Source organism: Erpetoichthys calabaricus, chromosome 7 (assembly GCF_900747795.2).
Source record: "Erpetoichthys calabaricus chromosome 7, fErpCal1.3, whole genome shotgun sequence".
NCBI lineage: Eukaryota > Metazoa > Chordata > Cladistia > Polypteriformes > Polypteridae > Erpetoichthys > Erpetoichthys calabaricus.
Genome location: NC_041400.2, coordinates 163122824 through 163146858, shown reverse-complemented (window position 1 = coordinate 163146858; position 24035 = coordinate 163122824). Strand labels below are relative to the sequence as shown.

Below are 24035 nucleotides of genomic sequence, written 5' to 3'. Positions count from 1 at the left end.
TTCATGGGGTTAATCCATTTGTTGCAGACATGGCCTGAATGAAGCCTTACGCTACTAACTGGTGTCTCTTTTGCCTGAAATCCTGAATGGTTTGGCTTGGTAAATCATACGCTTCTGAAGCAAGTGCTCTGGGCAACTCACTATAGCCAAAATCTAGGGTATTGTCCTTTAATGGCAGTTTCTTCTGAATAGCTATCCGCATTTTGTGACAAGTCATGGCAGGAGCAATCACTGTGAAATAATGCTGCTTGACGGAACACCAATAGAGGTTAAGGGACACAATGAGTGAATTTAAATGCCTACAGTGTTGGGATACATTCTAGACAAAAAGTGCAGTCTTAAAGGACTCCCCAGTTGTCAAGTTGCTAAAAGTTGAAGGGGCTTTCTGAGCGCTTTAGTGTACTGTAACTGGTCCATAAAATTAAGCACCAAGTCATGCAGACTCCATTTACAACCATTGCTAGTTGAATGGGTCATACTGAAGAGCTCAGTGACTTTAAATGTGGCACTGTCACAGGTTTGCCACCTTTGCCACAAGTCAGTGTGTGAAATTTCTACTCTGCTAGATCTGCCCCGATCAACTGTAAGTGCTATTATTGTGAAGTGGAAGTGTCAAGGAAGAACAGTCGCTCAACCAGAAGTGGTACACTGTGCAAACTCAGAGTGGGGCTGGCGAGTGCTGAAGTGCTTAGCATGTAAAAATCAGCTATCCTCTATTGTTTCACTCAATACAGAGTTCCAAATTGCCTCTGGAAGCAACATCAACACAATAACCGTGTGTCAGGAGCTTCATAAAATGAGTTACCATAGCTAAGATCACTGTGCGCAATACCAAGCATCAGTCACAGTTGTGAAAGACTCTTTTCTGGAGTGATGAATCATGTTTCAGTATCTGACAGTCCGATGGATGAATCTGGCTTTGGCAGATACCAGGAGAACACCACCTTCAGGACTATAAAGTTTGGTGAAGGAAGCATAATGGACTGAGACTGTTTTTCAGGGTTTTTGGCTTGCCCCCCACCGGTTTCATTGAAGGGTACTGTTAATGCTACAGCATACAAAGATATTTTCAACAATTGTACACTTCCAGCTTTGTAGCAACATTTTGGGGAAGGTTCTTTTCTGTTCTAGTATGACTGTGCCCCTGTACACAAAGTAAGGTCCATACAGACAAGGAGGAACTGGAGTTGTCTGCACAAAGCCTTGACCTCAATGATACTGAACACCTTTGGAATGAATTGGAACACCAGTTGAGAGTTGGGTCTTCTCGTCCAACATCAGTACCCAACCTCACAGATGCTTTGTTGGCTGAATGGGCACAATTTCCCTCATACACATTCCAAAATCTTGAGGAAAGCCTTATCAGAAGAGTGGAGGCTGTTATAGCCGAAAAAGAGGGCCCAACTCCATATTTATGCTCAAAGTTTTGGAATGGGATGACTAACAAGCTCACATACATGAGATGGTCATGTGTCTTCAAACCTTTGACCATATAGTTTACTTTTCAAGACAGTTATTTTGTCATAATCATGGTATGCATGGGAAATTGTGCTCCGAAGTGAAACATTTTTACAAATTTGTAGCAGTGCTGTGCCTGTTCTAGCAGTGTAAAATAGACCTTAAATCTAACTAAATATGTCCACTTTCAAGAGGCAAATATGTTAATTTTAGAAAACATGCGTTCTACATTTCTGAGGTATGTTCATGACAGCTAAAGAAAAATACACTTTATCACTGATTCTTGGTATTAATTTTCTTGTGTTGAAGATATGTTTGTATTGTCATGTAAGGTCCTATGGTGACCTTGCTTTCCTCTTTGTACACTTTACTGTGTAGACCTTAATAAAATGTCCCAAATCCCATACACTCACGACTCTGTGGTCAGGTACTTCAGCATCCTCCACCAAACCCACCTTCCCTTCTACTTCTGTAAATGTAGGCAATTAGACAGTGTAAAGAAACAGGCAGAAGTTAAGTCACATATTTAATTATGTATTATTGATAAAATGTCCAAAAATATTATGTGAATACTGGCAACCATACCTTTACAGACTAAGTAGTGGTGCATATTACATCCATAGTTGGCTCTCAGCGTATCTTCAGTCTAGCTTGCTTTGCTACCACATGGCCTTTGAATGGAGTGTTGAAACAGGCCACTTGTTTGTCTCAGTTTGTCCACCGAGATAGAGTTGTCTTCATCATGGTCAGATGGAGATAGAGAAAGGTCATGTACAGATTCGTAACCGATTCAAAACCAATCATAAACAACCATACTTTAGACCAATAGAATTAATTTTGCTGTCCCTTCCTGACCAATTGTCAATGAAAGCATTCAGGTACAACTCATTTCCCAGTTGCTTTCTTTAGTCGGTTTACGGCCTTTCTGCCCTGGATGGCTTATAGGCTCTAAGTCCAAACACAGCCACCCTTATCAAGGTGGTCTGATGCTCCATCCCCCTCACCATAAATTCCTCACCCTGGGGGACTGGGGGTGTTCGTTAGGTAAACATGAAAGCACTGCTGTTCTCGTCAATGAAGTAAAACATGCCTCTTGAAATACAATCTAATATTACATTTGCTTTGTTTAGCAACCCTACCACATATTCAAGCTCAATTGTCCGTTCACATCCATCATAATGGGAAGTGGAGATGTCAGGTAAATAAGAAAGTAAAATAGCATGAGTCATGTACATGTCTGAAGCTGTTTAGCATGACATTGCGTTAATACTTCTTCACAATTTGATATAATGCTTTTGTAAAATGAATGGGTAATTATCTAAATCAAGAGAAAAACCTTACCCCGAGTAGTTGAATCACACACAAAAACTAACAGCAGCTACAGCATTCACCAAGCAAGCTGTAGGATGCTACACTTCTGGGAGTGAAACATTGTCATTAGATGAGGTGATGAGCGCAGCCGTATGTCTTTCATAATGCCTGAATCTCTTTTTTTTTTTCCAAAAGCAAGCCAGATATGCTATTTTATAAGATGTGTGCAATTGCAAGATTTGGATCAATACTTGAGAACATTCTTGGCTTGAAAATGAATGCATTCAGTAAATTTATAAGCATATGTTTTCACATTTGGACTGGTGCCCCATGGACATCTTTTTAAAACTCAAGAGCAGGCAAGGTATTATTTTAAAATTTGTAAGAAAAATGCTTCACTTTACAGTGTGACCATGGAAAAAAATAATATGACAGATGCCAAATAGATCCATTTTAGCATATTAATATGTAGATTCTTAAGTATACTACCATTTTTTTGCTAATAATGTTAAACCTGCTGCTTTCTCAAGTAACCGTGTTTCAGTTATTTTTTTTTTTTGTTTTAATATATTGTATTGTATCACTCATATGCTACAGGGCTCTGCACAGTCATGTCAGTAATTCTGCCTCACCATATAAATCCATCCTTCTTAAGACCAGCACCAGTGTGTTCTTCCTCTTTCAGAATGCATCTAATGGTTGATTTGATTTCTCCTCGTGTTTCTGCTTTCTCTCTAAAAGATTTGTTTTATTTTCTCAGCGTAATAATGGACTGTTTTTACTTGCATGGACAGCTCTTTGGATCTCATATTGAGAACTCACAGTGGCAGCTTCCAAATGCAAATTCCACACTTGAAATCAACTCCAGACCTTCTACCTGCTTAATAGTTAATGAAGTAATGTGGGATCTGCTCCCACCAGGCTATGTCAGTGTCAGCGTGTCAGTCAAATGTCCAAATTATTTTGAGCCCCTGGAAATGTGGGGGCAGAAAAATGACTGTCATTCCTAAAAAGATCATACAATATTTTTGGTAAACCCCATAAATTAAAACTGAACGTCTATACTTGAATCGCGTAATGATTGCTTTATTTCCAGTCCATTGTGGTGGCAAATACACCCAAAATTATGAAAATTGTGTCACTGTCCAAATACTTATGGACCTGACTGTAGATGGCAAATATTAGCTACTTCAATTTTATGAAGGGTCTTGTCTCTCTGTATTAAATGTATTCCTTATATATTTAAAATAATTGTATATAAAATGAAAATAATAGTATATAACACATACTGTACATTTTCATGTTCTTCTAAAATCAGCATCATTGTCATATATTTAGGTGAACATGTTTGTTGAAGGATTCCATGATGCATTGCTGCTTTATGCCTTGGCCTTGCATGAAGTCTTGAAGAATGGTTATACCAGAAAGGATGGAGACAAAATTGTGCAGCAGATGTGGAACAAAACATTTGAAGGTAAAGTAGCGCATTGTCTTACTTCTTCTGAACGTAAACAATTTTAGTAACAAAACTGGACTGGATATTCCTCTTGTGGGGATGTATAGATCCCAGTTCTAATGGAGATGTTAGGATTGGAACCACACTTTGATTCAGAGAACATTGCCTACATCTTAGGATACCTTTCTTTTGTGTTATATTAATTATACAATATATTTTCAGCTAAAAGAGGCATAAGAATGAAATACAGTGAATTCAAAACGTATTGAGACCCGCTCACTTTCTGCACATTTTATTGATTATTTATTGATTTAATTTTAAACTGACAAATTTTCCATTTTTGCAAATTAGTCTGCACTCAGTAACCCACAGTGACATGCTTTCATAAAGGTTTGAAAATTATTCAAAATTATTTTAAATTTGTTTATTAAAAACTGAAGTCTCTCATGTATGTAAGTATTCAGAACCTTAATTCAGTAATTTGTACAAACCCCTTTGGCAGCAATTACAGCTTTGAGTCTTCTTCACCATATCCCCAAAATCTTTGCACACCTATTTTGGGGCAGTTTATCTCATTCTTCCTGGCAGATCCTCTCAAGCGCTATTAGATTGGATGGTAAGCATCTGTAAAATGCCATCTTTACCTGTTCAAAGTGGATTAAGTCTGAGCTATGACTGGGCATCTAAAGGACAGTCAGAGACTTGTCTCAATGCCACCCCAGCTATATCTTGGCTGTAAGCTTTGGGTCATTGTCATGCTGTAAGGTGAAATGTCGCCCAGTAAGAGGATTTGTGCACTCTGGAGAAGGTTCTCTTGAATGACTTCTCTATATTTGGCTGCATTTATCCTTCCTTCAATTCTGACCAGTCTCCCTGTTCCTGCCAATAAGAATCACCTCCATAGCATGATGCTACCACCAGCATCATGCTTCATTATAAGGATGGTTTAAAGAAAGGCCTGGCCCTTGTCAAATATAATGCTTGAAGTTTTGCCTAAATAGTTTCATTTTTGTCTAACAGACCAGAGAATCTTTTTCCTTGTGCTCTCAGAGTCCTTTAAATGCCATCAGATGCAATTTACAGTCATATGCAATTGATGGAGAGCTGCTAAGATGCAAGGTTCTCCATCTCTGCAAAGGACTTCCAAAACTCCTTTAGAGCGACCATTGGGATCTTGGTTACCTCCCTGACCATGGCCCTTCTTGCATGGTTATTCAGTTAGCCAGGATGGCCAACAGTAGGAAGAGTCCAGGTGTTCACAAACATCTTCCATTTCACAATTATTGAGGCCACTGTGCTTCTGGGAACACTCAATGCTTTAGAAATAGTTTTATAACCTTGCCCCGATCTATGCCTAACCACAGGTTGATTGTGAAGGTCTGCAGAAAATACCTTGGACTTCATGAGTTGCCTTTTGTCCTGACATGCCGTGTGAATGTTTCCATCACAGATGGACTTCAATCACATTCTAGATACACCTCATGGAGAACTAAAGCAAACAGGATGCACCTGACCACAATTTAGAGTGCTACAGCAAAGGGATGGAATATATTTATAGAAATGAGAGATTTCAGTTTTTCATTTTTAAGACATTTGCAAATCTTTCTAAAACATTTTTCACTTTCTCATTATGAGATACTGAATATAGATTTTAGAGCAAAATCAGCAAACTTATCTACATAAAATTATATTTATAGCACAGTAACGTGTCCATTGTTGTAATCCACAACTTTTTTATTTTTAATTACAAGTTATAGATTTGGACAAAGTAGATGATTAATTCATCCATCTATCCATTTTCCTGGCACACCATTTCTAATCCGCTGTTAGAGAAAGTCAAACTAGCTCAGCAGTAATTGTGTGTAATAGTTATCAAAGCACGCTTGACACACATAGACTTGCTTGCATGCTTTAGGAATGATGGAAGAAAAGGGCATGATGATAGTTCTGTGGCCATTGTGCCACCCAGAAACACCCACTTTGCAGCTATAACAGCTTCAACTGTTCTTGGAAGGCTTCCCACAATATTTTGGAGTGTTTCTATGGGAATTTGTGGCCATTCACATTCTATAGTGCATTTATGAGGTCAGGAACTAATGTTGGACAAAAGGCCGGGCTTGGAATGTCTGTTCCAGTTCATCCCAAAGGTGTCTAATGGGAGTGAGTTCAGGGCTCTTTGCGGGCCATTCAGGTTCTTCCACACCAAACTCATCCAACCATGTCTTTATGGACTTTGCTTTGTGCACTGGGGCACAGTCATGCTAGAATAGAAAAAGGCCTTACTCAAACTGTTTCCACAAAGTTGGAAGCACAGCGTTGTCCAAAATGTCTTGGTATGCTGAAGTATTATGATTGGCCTTCACTGGAAATAAAGGGCCTAGCCCAAACCCTGAAAAATAGCCCCACACCATTGTCCCTCCTAGACCAAACTTCACAGTTGGCACAATGCAGTCAAGCAGGTAACGTTCTCATGGCATCCACCAGACTCGCCCATCTGACTGCCAAACAGAGAAGTGTGATTCGTCACTCCATAGAATACGTTTCCAGGACACCTTCCGACGCTCAGCATTGGTCTTGGTGATGTGAGGCTTGCATGCAGCTGCTCGGCCATGGAAACCCATTTCATGAACCTCTCGTCACACAGTTGTTGTGTTTACATTAATGCCAGTGGAAGTTTGGAACACTTCAGCTATGGAATCAGCAAAGCATTGGTGACTTTTATGCACCAGGCACGTTAGCAGTCGTTGACCCCGCTCTGTGACTTGATGTTTACTTCTACTTTGTGGCTGAGTTGCTGTTGTTCCTAAATGCTTCCACTTTCCAATAATACCACTCACAGTTGACCGTGGAATATATCTAGCAAGGATGAAATTTCACAAACTGTCTTATTACAAAGGTGGCAACCTATCATAGTACCACGCTTGAAGTCACTGAGCACTGTGGCAATGATTCAGATTGAAACACCTGAATTCAGTAATTAAGGTGTGTGTCCCAATACTTTTGTCCATATATATATGCTCTGGCGGACGGCTGCAGCTCTTGCCCAGCCAGGACACCTGAAGGATGGAAGGACTGGGAGAGAGACAATACCTCCCCCAGGACACAAGAGGGTAGCCCCCCTGGTTTAAATCAGGGTCCCGGAATTGGAACTTGGAAACTCAACGCTGTTGAAGCCCAGCCACCGCCAGGGGGTGTCTGGAAGATTCCAGAGCCCTGGACAGCAGCACTTCCGCCACACCAGGAAGTGCTGCCAGAAGATTGTCATGAGCACATGGAGCACACCTGAGTACAACATAAAAGGGGCCATCTCACTCCATTTGGGGAGCTGGAGACGGGTGGTGGAGGACAGAGCTTGCGAAGGGAGGAGAAGATGTGGCAGAAGAGAGAAAAGGAAGGAAGAAAAGAAAAAGAGAGAAGGGTTTGAGCCTATTTGTGGTGATTTGTGTGCTGAAGGGCAAGAACTATAAACAAAAGCATTTTGCACTGGTGTGTCTTGGTGTCTGTCGGTGGGGGATGATTTACCACAATGCATATACATATATATATTGTCACAAACTCCACACAGAGTCATAGAAAGGTTTGGGGCAGCCACCAGTATAATTGATTTCCTGGCTGCAAATGTCGTTTAAAGGAATACAGCACTGATGTGCACACAACTGAGTCCGAACAGAACTGAGGGAACAGGGAAAAGGTGCAGGCTTTTAAAGGGGAAGACAGGAAGTGAGATCATAGGGGTCGGGCTCATGAAGGTCTTCAGCCATTGGTTTGAGCCCCGACGTGACATCACAAGGGCTGGAGCCAGCAAGGTCTCCTTCCATAGGCTCGGTCCTGGAAGTGACGTCAAGAGAGCCAGGTGGAATCTCCCGTGAATGGTCTACAGGAAAGGGAGAAAAAGAGTCAGTGCACTCTGCCACATCCCGGCATGCCTCGAAACTGCCCTTACTCAAGCCCTTTAGCTGGCTCCCATGTGCACGTGTGTGACAATATATATATATATATATATATATATATACTGTATATATACAGTATATATATATATATATATATATATATATATATATATATATATATATATATATATATATATACACACATATTCTGTCATCTTCCTATTTATCTTCAACCCTCTATCTTCCAAATCCCATCTCCATTTTCCCAACTTCCTCTCCTCTTCCCTTTTCTAATGATACACAACACACAGTCATCAGAGAAAAGCATGACTCCTTTATGATATCTATAGCTTTAGTGTGCCATGGCCAATATTTACAGTGTATGTTTTTACTTAAGTAATTCAACTCTAGTCTGAAAACAATATAAATTTAACATATAAATACAATACATATTGTACATACAAACACATAATGTAAATACACTATGTGCATACACTGTGCAGAATTTTAGTAATAAAATCAAAATTTTCTTTTTGAATACAAAAATATGTAAAGAATTTAGGAATGTAGACATGGAGATGAAATTACAATTTCTCATAACAGTGCCAGCAAAAATACTAGGAGATTGATGAGATTTCCTCTTGTATTGGTTGTCCGGAATGCATCAGCTTTTTTTGTCTTGTTTTCTTTGGAATGTTCAAGTCTGGTAGCTAATTCATTATTTTCTCATTCCTTGAATGCCATTTCTTTAGGCATTGCAGGCCAGGTGTCTATAGACTCGAATGGTGATAGAAATGGAGATTTCTCTGTGATTGGCATGACGGATCCTGAAGCAGGCACTCATGAGGTAAGAATGAAGAATGGAGTTCTCAAAAATTTTTAAGTGACTACCTTGTTTAAAAATAAAATTAAGAAAGCATGTTTCTTTTAGTTATCGATTGCCCTAGAAAGAAGTGTGTGAATGGTAGAACAAGTGCTAGTACTGCTGTTATCACTCCTACTTTTCCACTGGGTTTTCTTTCTGGTACTTTGGTTGTCTCCACCATTCTAAACATGTGCATTTTAGATTAAATGGGGACAAGATTGTCTTTTTTTATGAGTGTGTGAATCTGTTGGCTCTTGCTTTACGCACAGTGCTGCTGGGACAGCAGCTTCAAGAATGAATAGATGCATTTTTCTACAAGGTATTCATTAAGTGACTAGACAAGTGTCTGCCAAAAGCAGAATGCATCAGAGGTATGGATGTTCAAGGTGTGCAGTTTGTTTTCATCTTTTTTTTAAGAGTGTTACATTTTCCTATGAAATAATTTTATCAGTCTTAGAATACAGCTTTTACTGCTGATGTAGTGAATGCAATTACATACACAGTCTCACACTCATGCATTTATCCATCCATCCATGTCCGCCCATCTTCTAATTTGCTTATTCAGCCCAAGGTTTTGCGGCATGTGCACGGGTGGAAGGAACACAGAGTAGCTCTAAGAAGTGTTGGCATGCCAGCCAGGTCACCCCTTTTAATTATAGTGGCGAACAATAAACAAAGCAGACACAGAGGGGCACATAATCTAACATAAATAGTCTTCTTGCCTTCTCAATAAGAGTTGGCTCATGAGATTATCTACACTAGTAGAGCACCATCCTCAGGTAAGGCTGGGTCCAAGTCAGACATTGACATTTGGAGGTGTTGGATTCTTATAGCCCTCCTACCTTCCTAATATTGTGTAGGTCCCCCTTGTGCCAGCAAAACAGCCCTGACCCATTGAGGCATGGATTGAAGGCATTCTATGGTATCTGACACTGAGATGTTAGCAGCAGATCCATTAAGTCCGATAAATATGAAAGGTGAGGCCTTCATGGATTGTACTTGTTTTTTCAGTACATCCCATGGATGTTCGATCGGATTGAGATCTGGAGAATTTGGATGCCATTCAATACCTTGAACTCTTTTGTTCCTCAAACCATTCCTAAGTATTTTTTTGCAGTGTAGAAGGGTGCATTATCCTGCTGAAAGAGACCACTGCCAATAGGGGAAAATTGTTGCCATGAAGGACTGCGTAGGTGGTATGTGTCAAAGTAACATTCACATGAATGCCTGGACCCAAGGTTTCCTGGCAGAACAATGTCCAGAACATCACTCTGCCACTGCCGGCTTGCCTTTTTCCCATAGTGCATCCTATTGCCATCTCTTCCCCAGGTAGATGATGCATATACACATGGCCATCCACATGTTCTAAAAGAAAAAACTGATTAATCAAACCAGGCCATGTTCTTCCATTGATCCTTGGTCCAGTTCTAATGTTCATGTGTCAATTGTAGATGCTTTCAGTGGTGAACAGGGGTCAGCATAGGCATTCTGACCAATCTGTAGCTATGCAGCCTAATATGCAGTAAGCTACAAGGCACTGTGTGTTCTGACACCTTTCTCTCATGGACAGCATTCAGTTTTTCAGCAGTATGTGCTGCAGCAGTTCTTCTATGGGATCGGGTGCAAATAGGCCAGCCTTGGCTCCCTACACACATCATTGAGTCTTGGGCACCCATGACCGTTTACTGGTTCACAAATATTCCATCCTTGGACCATTAATGATAGGTACTAACCACTGCATATTGGGAACAACATCATCTACCATTTTGGAGATGCTCTGACCCAGTTGTCTAGCTGTCACAATTTGGCCTACGTCAAAGTTGCTCAAGATCCTTATGCTTGCCCATTTTTCCTGCTTCCAACCGATTACCTTCAAGAACTGACTGTTCAGTTGCTGCCTAATATATCCCACCCCTTGACAGAGGCCATATGCAGTGTTTTAATGAGTCAATTATCTAAAATATGGCCTTCCCCTGCTTAAGAAAATTAAGGTATATGAAGAATATGGAATGAGTTTCAAATGCATGTCACTGGCTTTAAAACCTGATCATCTCCACAGTCATTCCAAGTACATCTAGTTACAGCCAACAAGATGGGGTAGGTCTAGATGTTAGAAGCGTCCAATCAGAGTCTCAGTCATTTCCACAGCTAATGTTGATGCATTTAGACACTGTCCTCACGGCAGCCTGCTGAATGGAGTGCGGCTGATCCATAGGCTGCAGCGAGGAGTCCTGATGTGTTCATGTACTGTGGGTCACCACCATTTCACATGTGTTGCTCACTTATTTTCTAACATTATATTGGGCATCAAGGCTCCAAAACAGATCATAAAGTAGTTGCAAAATTCAATTAAACACAGAATGGTTATTCTTTTGAATATGAAACTAGAAGTGATAAACTCTAGGTAAAGTGTTTTATTAAACACTATTCTGGCTTGTTTTAGTGAATAATCTTATTAATAAAGCAATTCTATCAATTTTCATGTATGGGGATCATTTTGGGGAAGAAGGAATGCTTAAACATGCCTTCCATTTAACTGTATTGTGTTATGAATAGGAGTTGTAATAATAGCAAAAACGGGTACAGGCCTCCAAAAAGTTCCAGATGAGCAGATCAGGACCTTCTCTAACCAATGCAGATAAGCTCATCCAGTCCAGCTAACTCCAAACTACCAACAGTGGGCTTTTTGGCCTGCTTAGACCCAAAAATGGAGAAAATATATTAAAACATGCTTAATTTTTCAAAAAATGTTTCACAATGGTGGAAAAGCTGAGCAAACTATGGCTTGTGAACAATAAGTGAAAACTATTTGTTTAAACAAAAAAGAAATAACATAAGGTGCTCAAAAGAGCAGAAGGAATATGCTAAAAAGGCAATCCTAAGGTGAACCAGTCCCAAAACATTATCCTGAAAGTGAAACACAAAAACAGTAGAAAAAGTAATAAAAGAACCGTCAAAAAGCAAAGAAATGGCAATATGTACAAAACTCCATTAACGTCAATTAAAATGCTGCCAGAGGTCTTTTCGTCTGGGCTTTAAATAGCCAGAAGGTGGGGTCAGGAGCAGTGATGTCATAGTGGCCCCGCCTCTTGGTGAACCACCCACAAAGCTCACGAAACATTAAGACATGTAAAGTAACAGCACATAATTACAAAGAAGAGAAACGACATATAAATATGAAACGTTATAATTTAAAAAAAACAAAAACAGTAAAACATAAAACAATGTAAATTCAGGGAGCAGTAATTAGGTGTATGTGGTATTAAAATATACTTCAGGAAGGACTTTTAAAACAGGTGAAGCCTTCGTGCCTTTCCTATTAGTGCCTTCCCCACTTATTAAGACACAATCCTAAGATGTCTTCTCAGACCAAATGTCACTGCTTCAAGTCTCAGTTACTCGGCTCATGCTTTAGTGATTGTGATATGACCCACATGCAGAAGGTAAGTAGTCTGAAGTATTTGTAAGGGCTTTTTATGACTGCATTTAAAATGGAGAGAGATACTACATTCACTTGCACTTGAAAAAAATGTTCATGTGTCAATTGTAGATGCTTTCAGTGGTGAACAGGGGTCAGTATAGGCATTCTGACCAATCTGTAGCTATGCAGCCTAATATGCAGTAAGCTACAAGGCACTGTGTGTTCTGACACCTTTCTCTCATGGACAGCATTCAGTTTTTCAGCAGTATGTGCTGCAGCAGTTCTTCTATGGGATCGGGTGCAGATAGGCCATCCTTGGCTCCCTACACACATCATTGAGTCTTGGGCACCCATGACCGTTTACTGGTTCACAAATATACAATCCTTGGACCATTAATGGTAGGTACTAACCACTGCATATTGGGAACAACATCATCTACCATTTTGGAGATGCTCTGACCCAGTTGTCTAGCTATCACAATTTGGCCTACGTCAAAGTTGCTCAAGATCCTTATGCTTGCCCATTTTTCCTGCTTCCAACCGATTACCTTCAAGAACTGACTGTTCAGTTGCTGCCTAATATATCCCACCCCTTGACAGAGGCCATATGCAGTGTTTTACTGAGTCAATTATCTAAAATATGGCCTTCCCCTGCTTAAGAAAATTAAGGTATATGAAGAATATGGAATGAGTTTCAAATGCATGTCACTGGCTTTAAAAAGCTCACAAAGCTCACAAAACATTAGGACATGTAAAGTAACAGCACATAATTACAAACAACAGAAATGATATATAAATATGAAACATTATAATTTAAAAATAACAAAAACAGTAAAACATAAAGCAATTTAAATTCAGGGAGCAGTAATTAGGTGTATGTGGTATTAAAATGTACTTCAGGAAGGACTTTTAAAACAGGTGAAGCCTTCGTGCCTTTCCTATTAGCGCCTTCCCCACTTATTAAGACACAATCCTAAGATGTCTTCTCAGACCAAATGTCACTGCTTCAAGTCTCAGTTACTCGGCTCATGCTTTAGTGATTGTGATTTGACCCACATGCAGAAGGTAAGTAGTCTGAAGTATTTGTAAGGGCTTTTTATGACTGCATTTAAAATGGAGAGAGATACTACATTCACTTGCACTTTAAAAAAATGCTACTTAAGTCGTTAGCTCATGAGTACAATAATAATAATTAGTCTCAGAATTTCAGAAATGGTTGAATTTTTGTTGATAAGCTGAATGTATAGCACAATCTCGGAAGCAGTGCTGGGGGTAATACATTAGCATGTGTTACGTAGTCTGATTACTTTTTAAAGTAACCTAACACAGTGCTTATTTTATTGAAGCAAAAATATTTGCCTTTTATTATCCCAGCAGACCTGGATGTGAGTAAAGAAGTACAGATACAGGTATGCTGGTCCTTTCCCGGGCTGAGTCACACAGCCAAGTAAAAGACAGGGAGCTGCAATCCGGTAACAGAATCCTATAGATACAGGATCTGTTTAGTTTTCATCCAGCTATATGCTGTAGATATAGTATGCTGAAACAGTGTGATCGGGTGACATAAAGTGTTCATAACACAAAATAGCAGTGGCTCAGGTTGATGATGTAAAAAGAGGATGGATGTTATTTACTTCACATCACATGATGGGCTAAATGTATTTATAAAACACAAGAAGATGATCACAGGCTTCATGTTTGTTTTTAGATTCATGGTGATTGGTGATGATGCCTAACTCTTTTTTTTTGTGCAGTTTACAACAACAACAACAACATTTATTTATATATCATGTTTTCATACAAACGTAGCATAAAAAGTGCTTTACAGGATGAAGAAATAAAAAAAAATATAAAAATAAAATTTGGCAGTACTAATTAACATAGAATAAAAGTAAGGTCCGATGGCCAGGGAGGACAGAAAAAAACAAAAAAAAACTCCAGACAGCTGGAGAAAAAAAAATCTGCAGGGGTCCCAAGGCCATGAGACCACCCAGCCCCCTACTGGGCATTCTACCTAACATAAATGATCTTAATCAGTCCTCATGGTTTTCAGGCTCCACGTGGAAGAATTAGACGATGATGGTCATGTGGACCTCTGGCCTTCAATCCATCAATGTAGGGACAGCACGGTGCTTTGATCAGATGTCAAAGTATTTTTCTAAAGGATAATTCCAGAAGCGTATTTGAGCTTGTAAACCAAGGTTTTCAAGAGACATGGTTATTCACCTTTTCATACAGGTGCATACAAATTCAGCATTTGGAAAAACAGAGTATCAGAAAAAAAACAGAAGTGGGGCATTTGAACAATGTGTAAACTCAACAGAGACAGTGAATTTGTGGGGCGACGGCATCTGTCAATACCAATTGTCAATTAAAAACTTAATATATATTATCTGAAATCTTTATATCTTTCTTGTGACTAGCCTTTTATTGAAATTCAAGAAGACTGAAAGGACTGAATTGTTTATGTTAAGAAATCTATATTAATATCACATTTTAATCAATTCTTTATAGCTATTTGCACACACTAACAACTGTTTACCTATAATTTGTAGTGGTGTATCTATGTTCTTAGTTTATACTTATTCATATCTCATATATAAATGTCTACGTGTGGAAGTGCGTGTGTCTGTCCGGCTGGGAAGTGAGAGATGGAGTTGGGATAAGGGCTCTGCCTCTGAGGAAACAGAAAACTTGCTTAGCCGCTAATAACACAAGTGAGGCGAGCACATCGGCAAAACGAAACCTCCGAAGAAAGACAAAGTCGCTTAGCTGCTAACATCAACAAAACAGTATCCCTTTTTCTTTTCCTCTCACCACTAATGCACAAGCGATGCCAGCACGTTGACAAAATGAATCCTCCTAGGAGAGAGACGCCCAGAGTAGTTCCTTTCAATTACCTGACATCTTTACATTACAATTTTTTTTCTGACAATTTCAATAGTTTCTAGGACTCTGGGCTTTTTACAGCACAGGCTTACACAGCTAGTATTTTATAAATTTACAGTATATATTCATGTGCACTTATGTGTGCATAGAATCACATTATATCAAAAATATTGCTTTAATATTAATTGAATTCACTTCAGTTATTAGGGCCTCTTGGGTAAGACTTTGGACAATAAAGTAAAATGCTACCAGTTTTCTCACCTACTGCTACAGATCCAGTTTGTTTGTAATAATGCAATGCTTCCATAGCATTTATTGCTAAGATCACTGTTCTAGTATAGGCATGAGAAAAAATGCCTGCTTTTAAGAAAACAGATAGATAGATAGATAGATAGATAGATAGATAGATAGATAGATAGATAGATAGATAGATAGATAGATAGATAGATAGATAGATAGATAGAAAGTACTTTATTTGTCCCCATTGGGAAATGTAGTGTTTTACAGAAGCGCCGTAAATAAATAAGTATTGTTACAGTTTAACAAGCAACAAGCCCCTCCTTAAATACACAGCAGAATAACTAAAAAGAAAGTAAAACTTCTGACTTGGCTAAGGATAATTTGATTAAACAGTTAATGAAGGAATGACATTACACTTTGTACTGATAATATTTTATTAGCCTGATATGTTCACTGTACATGTTACTGTATTTTGTTTTTATTTATATAATATGTTTATGTTTTTCTTCTCTCTCAATTTTAGTATTATGTATTCAGAATTTAATGGCCAGTTTCTGTGTTTTTGCAGGTACTTGCTAACTACTATGGATTAAATGAAAGTTTTGAACTTCAACCCAGAGCAAAAACTGGGCGCTTCTTTCCAAGGCTACCTCCATTGGGCAGCATATTTCCTGAAGAATCGGCCATCCCTTGTAAATCATGTAATTTGTTTCTTTTAGTACAATTTAGAACAATTATACTTACATGTTCATTTTAAAAGAGTATGTGTTATGTAAGAAAATATATACATAATATATACGTACATCCTCTTTAATAAAACCCCTGTGTGCGTCCAGGGGTCAGGGGTGTCCATGTGTGTGTGTGTCTTCTGGTGAAGTGTGCATGTGCGGGGCCGCACCGCGTATCGCACCATACCCCGCGCATGCGCACGGCACCGTGGACGCACACACACTGGAAGCTGGGCACATAGTGAATGGCCTAGCCGCGGCCACGCATGATAAGCAAATAAAGGACATCATTGCTGGGGAGAGTGCTGATTGGGTAGTTGCGGCCGTGCACATAAAATCCATTGCTGGGGAGACACCACACATACAATAATCAGCTGCACGCCAGCACAGATTAAAATACTTGTTGGGGAACTGCACAGTACTTGCTGGAAAGACGCCACAGGCACGATTATCAGCTGCACGCTACACATTACATCACTTGCTGGGGAGACTCTGCTGATTGCCCACTGTTGTGACAGAAAATTAAACGCATATTACGGACATCAAAGCCAGTATTACTGTCAGAGAAAATTACAGGCATTTTATGGAAACACAAACCAGTATTACTGCGAGAGAAAATTAAAGGCACACAATACAGTGACGCATATTAAAGCCACATACAAGCCAGTATTACTGTAAGAGAAAATATTACAGATGTACAAGCCTATATTACTGTGACTATCTACAAACAACATGCCACCCAAAAAAAAGTACATGTCAAGTAGGACAAAAGACACAGACAATCAAATCCTATATAAGCAACATCTCCTGGAAGAACGGTCAGCTCAGCAAGTAAAGATCAACAAAAGAAAGCCTGAAAGACAAAGAAAAATACGAGCAAATAGATCGATTTAAGAAAAAGAAAATGAGCGTCAGAAAAACACTAAAACAGAAAGACTCAGAAGAGCAAATAGATCTATAGAAGAACAGGAAAATGAGCGTAAAAAAATTCTCAAAGAGAAAGACAAAGACGAGCAAATAGATCTATTGAAGAAGAGGAAAGTGAGCGTCAGAAAAATACTAAAACATACAGAGCTAAGAGAGTAAGTCTTACTGCGGATGAACAAAAATCACTGCGTCAGCAACAAGCTAAAATAAAGAGAGGCAGGATAAGAGATCTTCAAACAGACACAACACATCAATCAACAGCCACAGAGGAGAGGATAAATGTAATATTAATTATACTTACTGTATTGTCATATAAGTTTCTATTTTATTTTTATTATTATTTTACTTTAGGCTTCTTGCAAAAATATTTTTGACAAAAAAAAATTAAGACAACAAACAGAATGAGGTCAAGGTCCCTTGCCATTTAATATAGACTGTTCCTACTAATGTTTATGCACTACTGTTCTAGTGCCCGTTATTGTAACGGGCTTAATGTCTAGTATATACATAAAATACTAATTTTAGCATTTAAACTATTTTCCTAAAAACAAACTTTAATCAAGAATAGACCATTCATGTTTCATACAGAGCTTTATATACAGCTCTATCCCAAGAGCAGTGGGCACAGAGTAAGGTGTGACCTTGGAATGGGGCACCACTCCACCACTGCCCACTCACCTGCACTAAGTCATTTGGGGTCACCAGTTAATTAAACTTGCATATTTTTGAACTGTGAATGGAAATCTGAACAATTATTGGAAAATGAGAATGATGCAAGTCACTCTGCCATTGTCATTATGAATATTCCTTATGAAAACTGCTAAATACATTTCAGAGTTGTGGAAGTTAAAGTCCAACTCTGCAGCACTGGGCACAAAGGACCAGCCAACCTGCAAAATAATGGTCATCCATCACAAGGCAAATTCACGATTACCAGACCAGTTTAGAGTCCCCAGTTAACATAAAATACCTGCATTTTTGGTATAAGACACAAAATTTCAGACATAGGGAAAACAAGCACATGACATGTAGATAGTGCCCAGCCTGCGATTTGAGCCCAGGGCTGTGGATCTGTGAAGTGTCAGCACTTACCACTGTGCCACCATAATCAAGAATAGTAATCCACAAAATATACAGAATGCCTGGCATGATGTAAATCTTTGCTATGTATTGTCAGTGAAAGATTACTGAATTTATATCTGATGTTTCTGGTATTAGAAAAGCATAGTGTTTTATTTTAACATTACATTTTTCTTTTGTGATGCATGCTGGTCACCACAAAGACATCACTAAGCAGTCTGCAGTTTTAGAGGCTGAAGTGATTTATACTGTATGAATCACTGGACAAACAGCAGCCATATCAATAATCTGGAATTTTAATTATAGCTAATAAATATGAGTTTTTTTGTTTTCTTGTATCCTTTTTATGAATACTCAAGAGAGCCTGTTTGGGAATTTACTTTCTCCTCTTTGCCAAATTCTGCTACAGAATGAATATTTGTTTACAGTAGGTTTATGAGTATAGACCTAAGCCTGAAAAAGTCAATGAAATAAAAAAAAGCTAAGTGTGTATAGCTAATGTGTGCTGGGAAAAAGAAGCACGTCAAAAGCTCGGCCAATAAACTGTTTATGGTAATATTTGGAATTCTTCAGATTCTTTGTAGGAAGTCGTCAGAGGGCATACATGAAACTGAATGTATTAGGAGGATATTAATAAAAAGCAGTCTTTGCAACTGTAGTGAAGATAATTACTTATGCCTGATCTGTTTTTTACAAGCAGGTGGTCTCGGAGAATCAGCTGTTACTGGCATTGTTGTAGGAGCTCTACTTGGGACTGCGTTACTTATGGCTTTCTATTTTTTCAGGTCAGTTTTTCCACAGTTTTAAATGTTTCATTTTGTAATATTCCTCAGAAGTCTTATTGATTTCTTTAAACATGAATCTAAATGCTGCTTATATGCTCACATTCCAGTTACTTAATGTGATTTTAAATGTGGATGCCATGTCATTATAACTACATTAATCTCAAGAAAACCTTTATATCCTAAAATAAAATCTCATGTGTAAATCACATGACACTCTCTACATAAACTGTGATTTTTACAAGAAAATAATGGAAGTCAGTGTGTGCAAGAAATGCAAAATCGTCAACTCTGTATAATAAAATCTTCTGGATGAATTTTGTTGAAAAGTAATGAGTTTCTAGCATTTTTTAATGCTAATAACTGTGCCTAGTTTCAGATTGGGTGATTCTAGTAATTATATTAACCAGGGTTTGACGTGAGTGGGAATGGTCAGGAATGCCATTCTGCTAATTGTAAAATTTTAATTTAAGTGTTCCCTCATTTATAATACCATCCATTTACTTTCTAACCCCCCATTTGATTACCTTGAAGAAACAACTTGAACCTTTTTTTCTTGAGGCTGAATGATCACAAATCGTCTTTTGATTGCAATATTAGAACAATCTAGATGAGAACAGGCCATTCAGCCCAACAAAGCTTGACAGGTCTATCTACTTAATTCTTACAAAAAAACATCAAGTCAAGTTTTGAAGGTCCCTAAAGTCTTACAGTATACCACGCTACTTGGTAGCTTATTCCATGTGTTATGGTTCTCTGTGTAAAGAAAAAACATAATAATGGGTGAAATTTATCATTAACAAGTTTCCAACTGTGTCCCCGTGTTCTTGATGAACTAATTTTACAGTAACAGTCTCGATCCACTGTACTAATTCCCTTCATAATTTTAAACACAATCATATCTCCTCTTAATCTTCTTTTGTTTAAAATGAAAAGGCTCAGCTCTCTTAATCTTTCTTCATAATTCATCCACTGTAGCCCTGGAATCAGCCCAGTTGCTCTTCTCTGGAGTTTTTCTAACGCTGATATGTCTTTTTTGTAACCTGGAGACCAAAACTGCACACAGCACTCCAGATGTGATCTAACCAGTGAGCTATAAAGCCTGAGCATAAAACCAGTTTAAGTCTGTTGAGAATGCTTTTCCAGGTTGAAGATGTACAATTTCATAACAATTATTATTAGTATTATTTCTGTATTGTCTGTAAATGTAAAAAAAAGACATAACCTTTTTTAAATTTGTAATATTTTTGGAGAATAGAATGACAGCTTGAAGAAACTGCAAAGGATTGTCTATCACCTTATTTGATGACAGCTGCCATAATCTCTTGCAGTGTAATTGCATGCTCAGTGTCTTTGCTGTGGAATAAATTGAGATTCATGCTTGGCTAATGCATCTCGTAGGCATGAGAAATCTTTCTGATTGATTTAGTTGAAATTTAAATATACTATTAAATCCTATGTACAGTAAGGTGTTTTCTGATGAATTAATGACCTGACACACCCATGCACCTCAGTATTTGAGTGACCCCATTGTAATTTTGGATCAGATCCTAGAAAATTACCCACCTATGTATAAATAATAACCCCACTTCTCCAAACAAAAGAGCTGATTTAATATGTTTGGCACAGTGGGTCCTGGTGAGTCGGTTACGCTAATATTGCATGTCAAATATCAGTGTGGCTGCTGACTCTCATTTCAAATTATGCATGTATCAGGCACACACCACTGCAGTTAACTGCAGTCTTTCTTGATTGACAGTCTTCATCCAAATCTGTAAATTACACAAATCATATCAAGTCAAAGTTATGATTTAACATTTGATTTGGATGAAGTTTTCTGCCAAAGTAATTAACTTATTATTTTTAATATTAATTTCAGACTTTAATTATTGTTCTTTAATATATTATGCCACCAATCCCATCATCAAGAGAGCATGAATGTTTAAGACCCAGATGCCCTTTCTGATTCCAAACTCCTTTAGTTGCCCTTTACAATAGGCAAGAACGTCAGTGAGTAGTGATAAGTGAAGTGATTTGTGCAAAATTGAATTCACAGTGAAACGTTATACTTTTGTTTTTTGATTCTGATTTGACAGTTGTGAAATTCATTCCATTATCATAAACATTTTCATCTCATTTTTCATAATTACTCTTCATGTGCAAAAGCATAGTACAGTCTGTTATGGTGCAGAGCATGGAGAGAGATGGTGGGCCTCTAGAGAGCACTTACCTGTAAGACGTGCTCTACAGCTAAAATCCACTGGCCTTGGGTATGTGGTCTCTGGATGGAACCAGGCTTGAGTTGGCTTATGAAGTTGGGGAAAGTGAGCATGGATGGTGTTACCTCTGACCCCAAATGAAAAGTATGAGGCAGAGCTGGCAGTGTGTAGGCAGAAGACAGATGGGTGCACATGGAGGCTGACTGAGAAAAGAGACAGCAGTTTCGCTACAGAATATCCTTAAGGAGAAATGTTTCATGATTTCCAACCCAAAACCTATATACAACCCCAAATCCCATTTTAGTATATTTTGCAATTGCAAAGTCACTTAAAAAACTAAATTTATGGGCATTGTCACAAAACTGTATGCAAAATGAAACTTGGCTGTTTCACTCATCACTAACAGTGACCGACCTTAGAATAAGGTCAAAAGTCACAGGTCACAGGTAACAGCCTGTTGCTTTGCATGATAAGTGATGGAGATGGTGACCAGAGAAGTGTCGCTCTTGTATGCTGATGATCTTATATTGACAACAAAAAATCAAGCGAAACTGTAGAAGATACTGAAATAGTAAACCAGTTTGGGATCAAAAGACCTCAAAGTAAATGTGGAAACGGTGGGTGCCTGGCCTTGCAGTGTGTGTGATAAAGGTGTTAGGAGAAATTTAATCCAATGTATGGGTTTTCAGAAGTAAATGTAGTGATGTGAATAGTGGTTGTCCAGCACCATGGGTGACCTTTCTATAAGGTGTGAGAGAGCGGTGCAGAATGGTGATATAGTAAGTGTAAATGGACATATCGACAATGGACATTTTTGGAAGAAGTAAAGAAACACTACATGCAGACAAAGATGTGGGCAGAGCAGTGTTAGCCAGAAGGAGAGGTGAATGGAAGAAATTCCAGGAGCTGTCCACCATTATGACTTCTAAAGGAGCCACTCTGGCATTGAAAGGAAACCTTATTAAAGCAGTGTAAGGAGAAGTATGCTCTGTGGATGTGAGACATAGACAACGAAAGAGAAAAATGAAGCAAAGCTGGAAAGAACAGAGGTGGGAATAATCAGGTGGATGTACGGAGTGTCATGGAGTGAGAGGATGATGTTGATAAATTAAAAGAAAGGTGTGGTGGTGAGGAGGTTGTTCGAGCAAATGCAGCAAAAGGCTGAAAATGACTGGTTGAAGAGCCACACCAAGACAGAAGTGGAAGGAATAAAGTGGAGGGGGATACCAAAGAAGACATGGTCAGAAACCATGTCATATGATAGGAAAAGAATGTGACTCACACCAAAGGAGGAAAATCATTTCGGCGGGACAATTGTATAACCTGTGGAACCCTGGAAAATGGTAATGGCGATAATGATGATGATGACACCACCAATAACCATCTATTTTCCAAACCAGCTAATCTATTGATTGGGTCATAGGATTTTGAAGTATTTAAAGTACATATTTAGACTTTTTTGAGAAAATCTCAGTTGGTTGTCTGCTTCTTATCAGAAATTGTATCCTGTGGTCAGTGATAGTGATAGGTTTGCTTCCTAGGCCAAGCTTAATAGTGTGCCAGCTGACTGTTTGGTAGCTAACTCGTGAGACCGGGCCCCCCGCCTTATGGTCTACACCCTAGGCAAACACCTAATTCACCTTAATGGTGGCACTGGTCCTGTCTGTGCTATCATTATGCACTGCCTTCTCTGCTACATATTTTTTTATAATGTGCAGATTTTTTTAACTTCTGATTCTTGAATTGTGATAACAGATGGTTATCCGTGAACTGAGATACTTTGTGCTGTGAGTTCACAGCAATACACATGGGTAGCAGTATTCAAAGCCTGACCCCATCACTAAGTCTATTAATTTTATTTTGCTTGATTGAAGTAACTGCTAGGAGTGATGCTGGCAACCTAAAAGAGAAGCGTGTCGGCAGAAGGGAAGTCATGACCCACATTTGACATGAGGGTAAAATTTAGCAGGAAATAATGTAACAGAGGTCATGTAATAAGCCCATTACAAAGACACAAAAATCAACTAAAAACATGTTCATTTAGTTCAATTGGCTAAGAGGTTTTTTTGATCACATTTTGCAAGAAGGGCAAAGCAAATGCTGTGTTCTAAGGAAAGTAATCATCAGGTCTTAACTTGGTCCCGTGGACAAGTTCCATGGTGTAGTAATACTTTATCAGTTTGTGAAATACTCTTGTAATATTCAGGGTTAGTTAGTGCTGTAGTGGTTTCTGGACACTACGGTCTTACTTTGGCTTGGTGGAATATTCAATATTCATCCTTGGATATGTTATTAATGGTTCCGGGTTTAAGCTGCTAGGGATTGTGGAGCAAACCCGGACTGTCACATTGGGCGGACTCTATGTGCTACCGGGGGTTTCCCTTCATTTCCAACTATGAGAAAGACAGAGTAGTTTCTGCTACTTTTTTTGGTGAGTAGTCTTTTCTAGAGCTGGGTAATTTCAGTTTTATGATGTCAGTTCTGGATGATTCTATTTTCACACTGGGGCTGAATGACGTAATGTTTCATTTCTCCAGCGTAGGAGAGCCTTTAGTGCTGAATATCACAAATGCTGCCTGTATACTATAGAGAATTACAGGTAATTTGGAATAAATGAAGTACACTTGTACTAAACATACTGGCTAGCATAAGATTATCTGCATGCACCTCAAAAATGGAAATTCAGTGCTCAAAAATGGAAATACCTTACTTGAACAGCTTATATTATAAAGGCACACTGTAAGTCATTTTTAGCTTTTTGCATTGGTT

General features: G+C 38.6%; 1 protein-coding gene across 4 annotated transcripts in view; it reads left to right on the top strand.

Moving 5' to 3' along the window:
- The window catches only part of npr3 (natriuretic peptide receptor 3), a 105099-nt gene that overhangs the window by 71518 nt on the left and 9546 nt on the right, over nt 1-24035 (top strand). Inside the window, exons 4-7 of one of the 4 annotated variants that reach the window (XM_028805643.2) lie at nt 4108-4243; nt 8868-8962; nt 16099-16222; nt 18966-19050. In XM_028805643.2, coding sequence (XP_028661476.1) covers nt 4108-4243; nt 8868-8962; nt 16099-16222; nt 18966-19050 — 440 coding nt within the window. Of the gene's footprint in view, nt 1-4107; nt 4244-8867; nt 8963-16098; nt 16232-18962; nt 19051-24035 lie in introns of all 4 variants that reach the window. The other 3 variants (XM_028805642.2, XM_028805641.2, XM_028805639.2) reach the window with 3 other exon arrangements.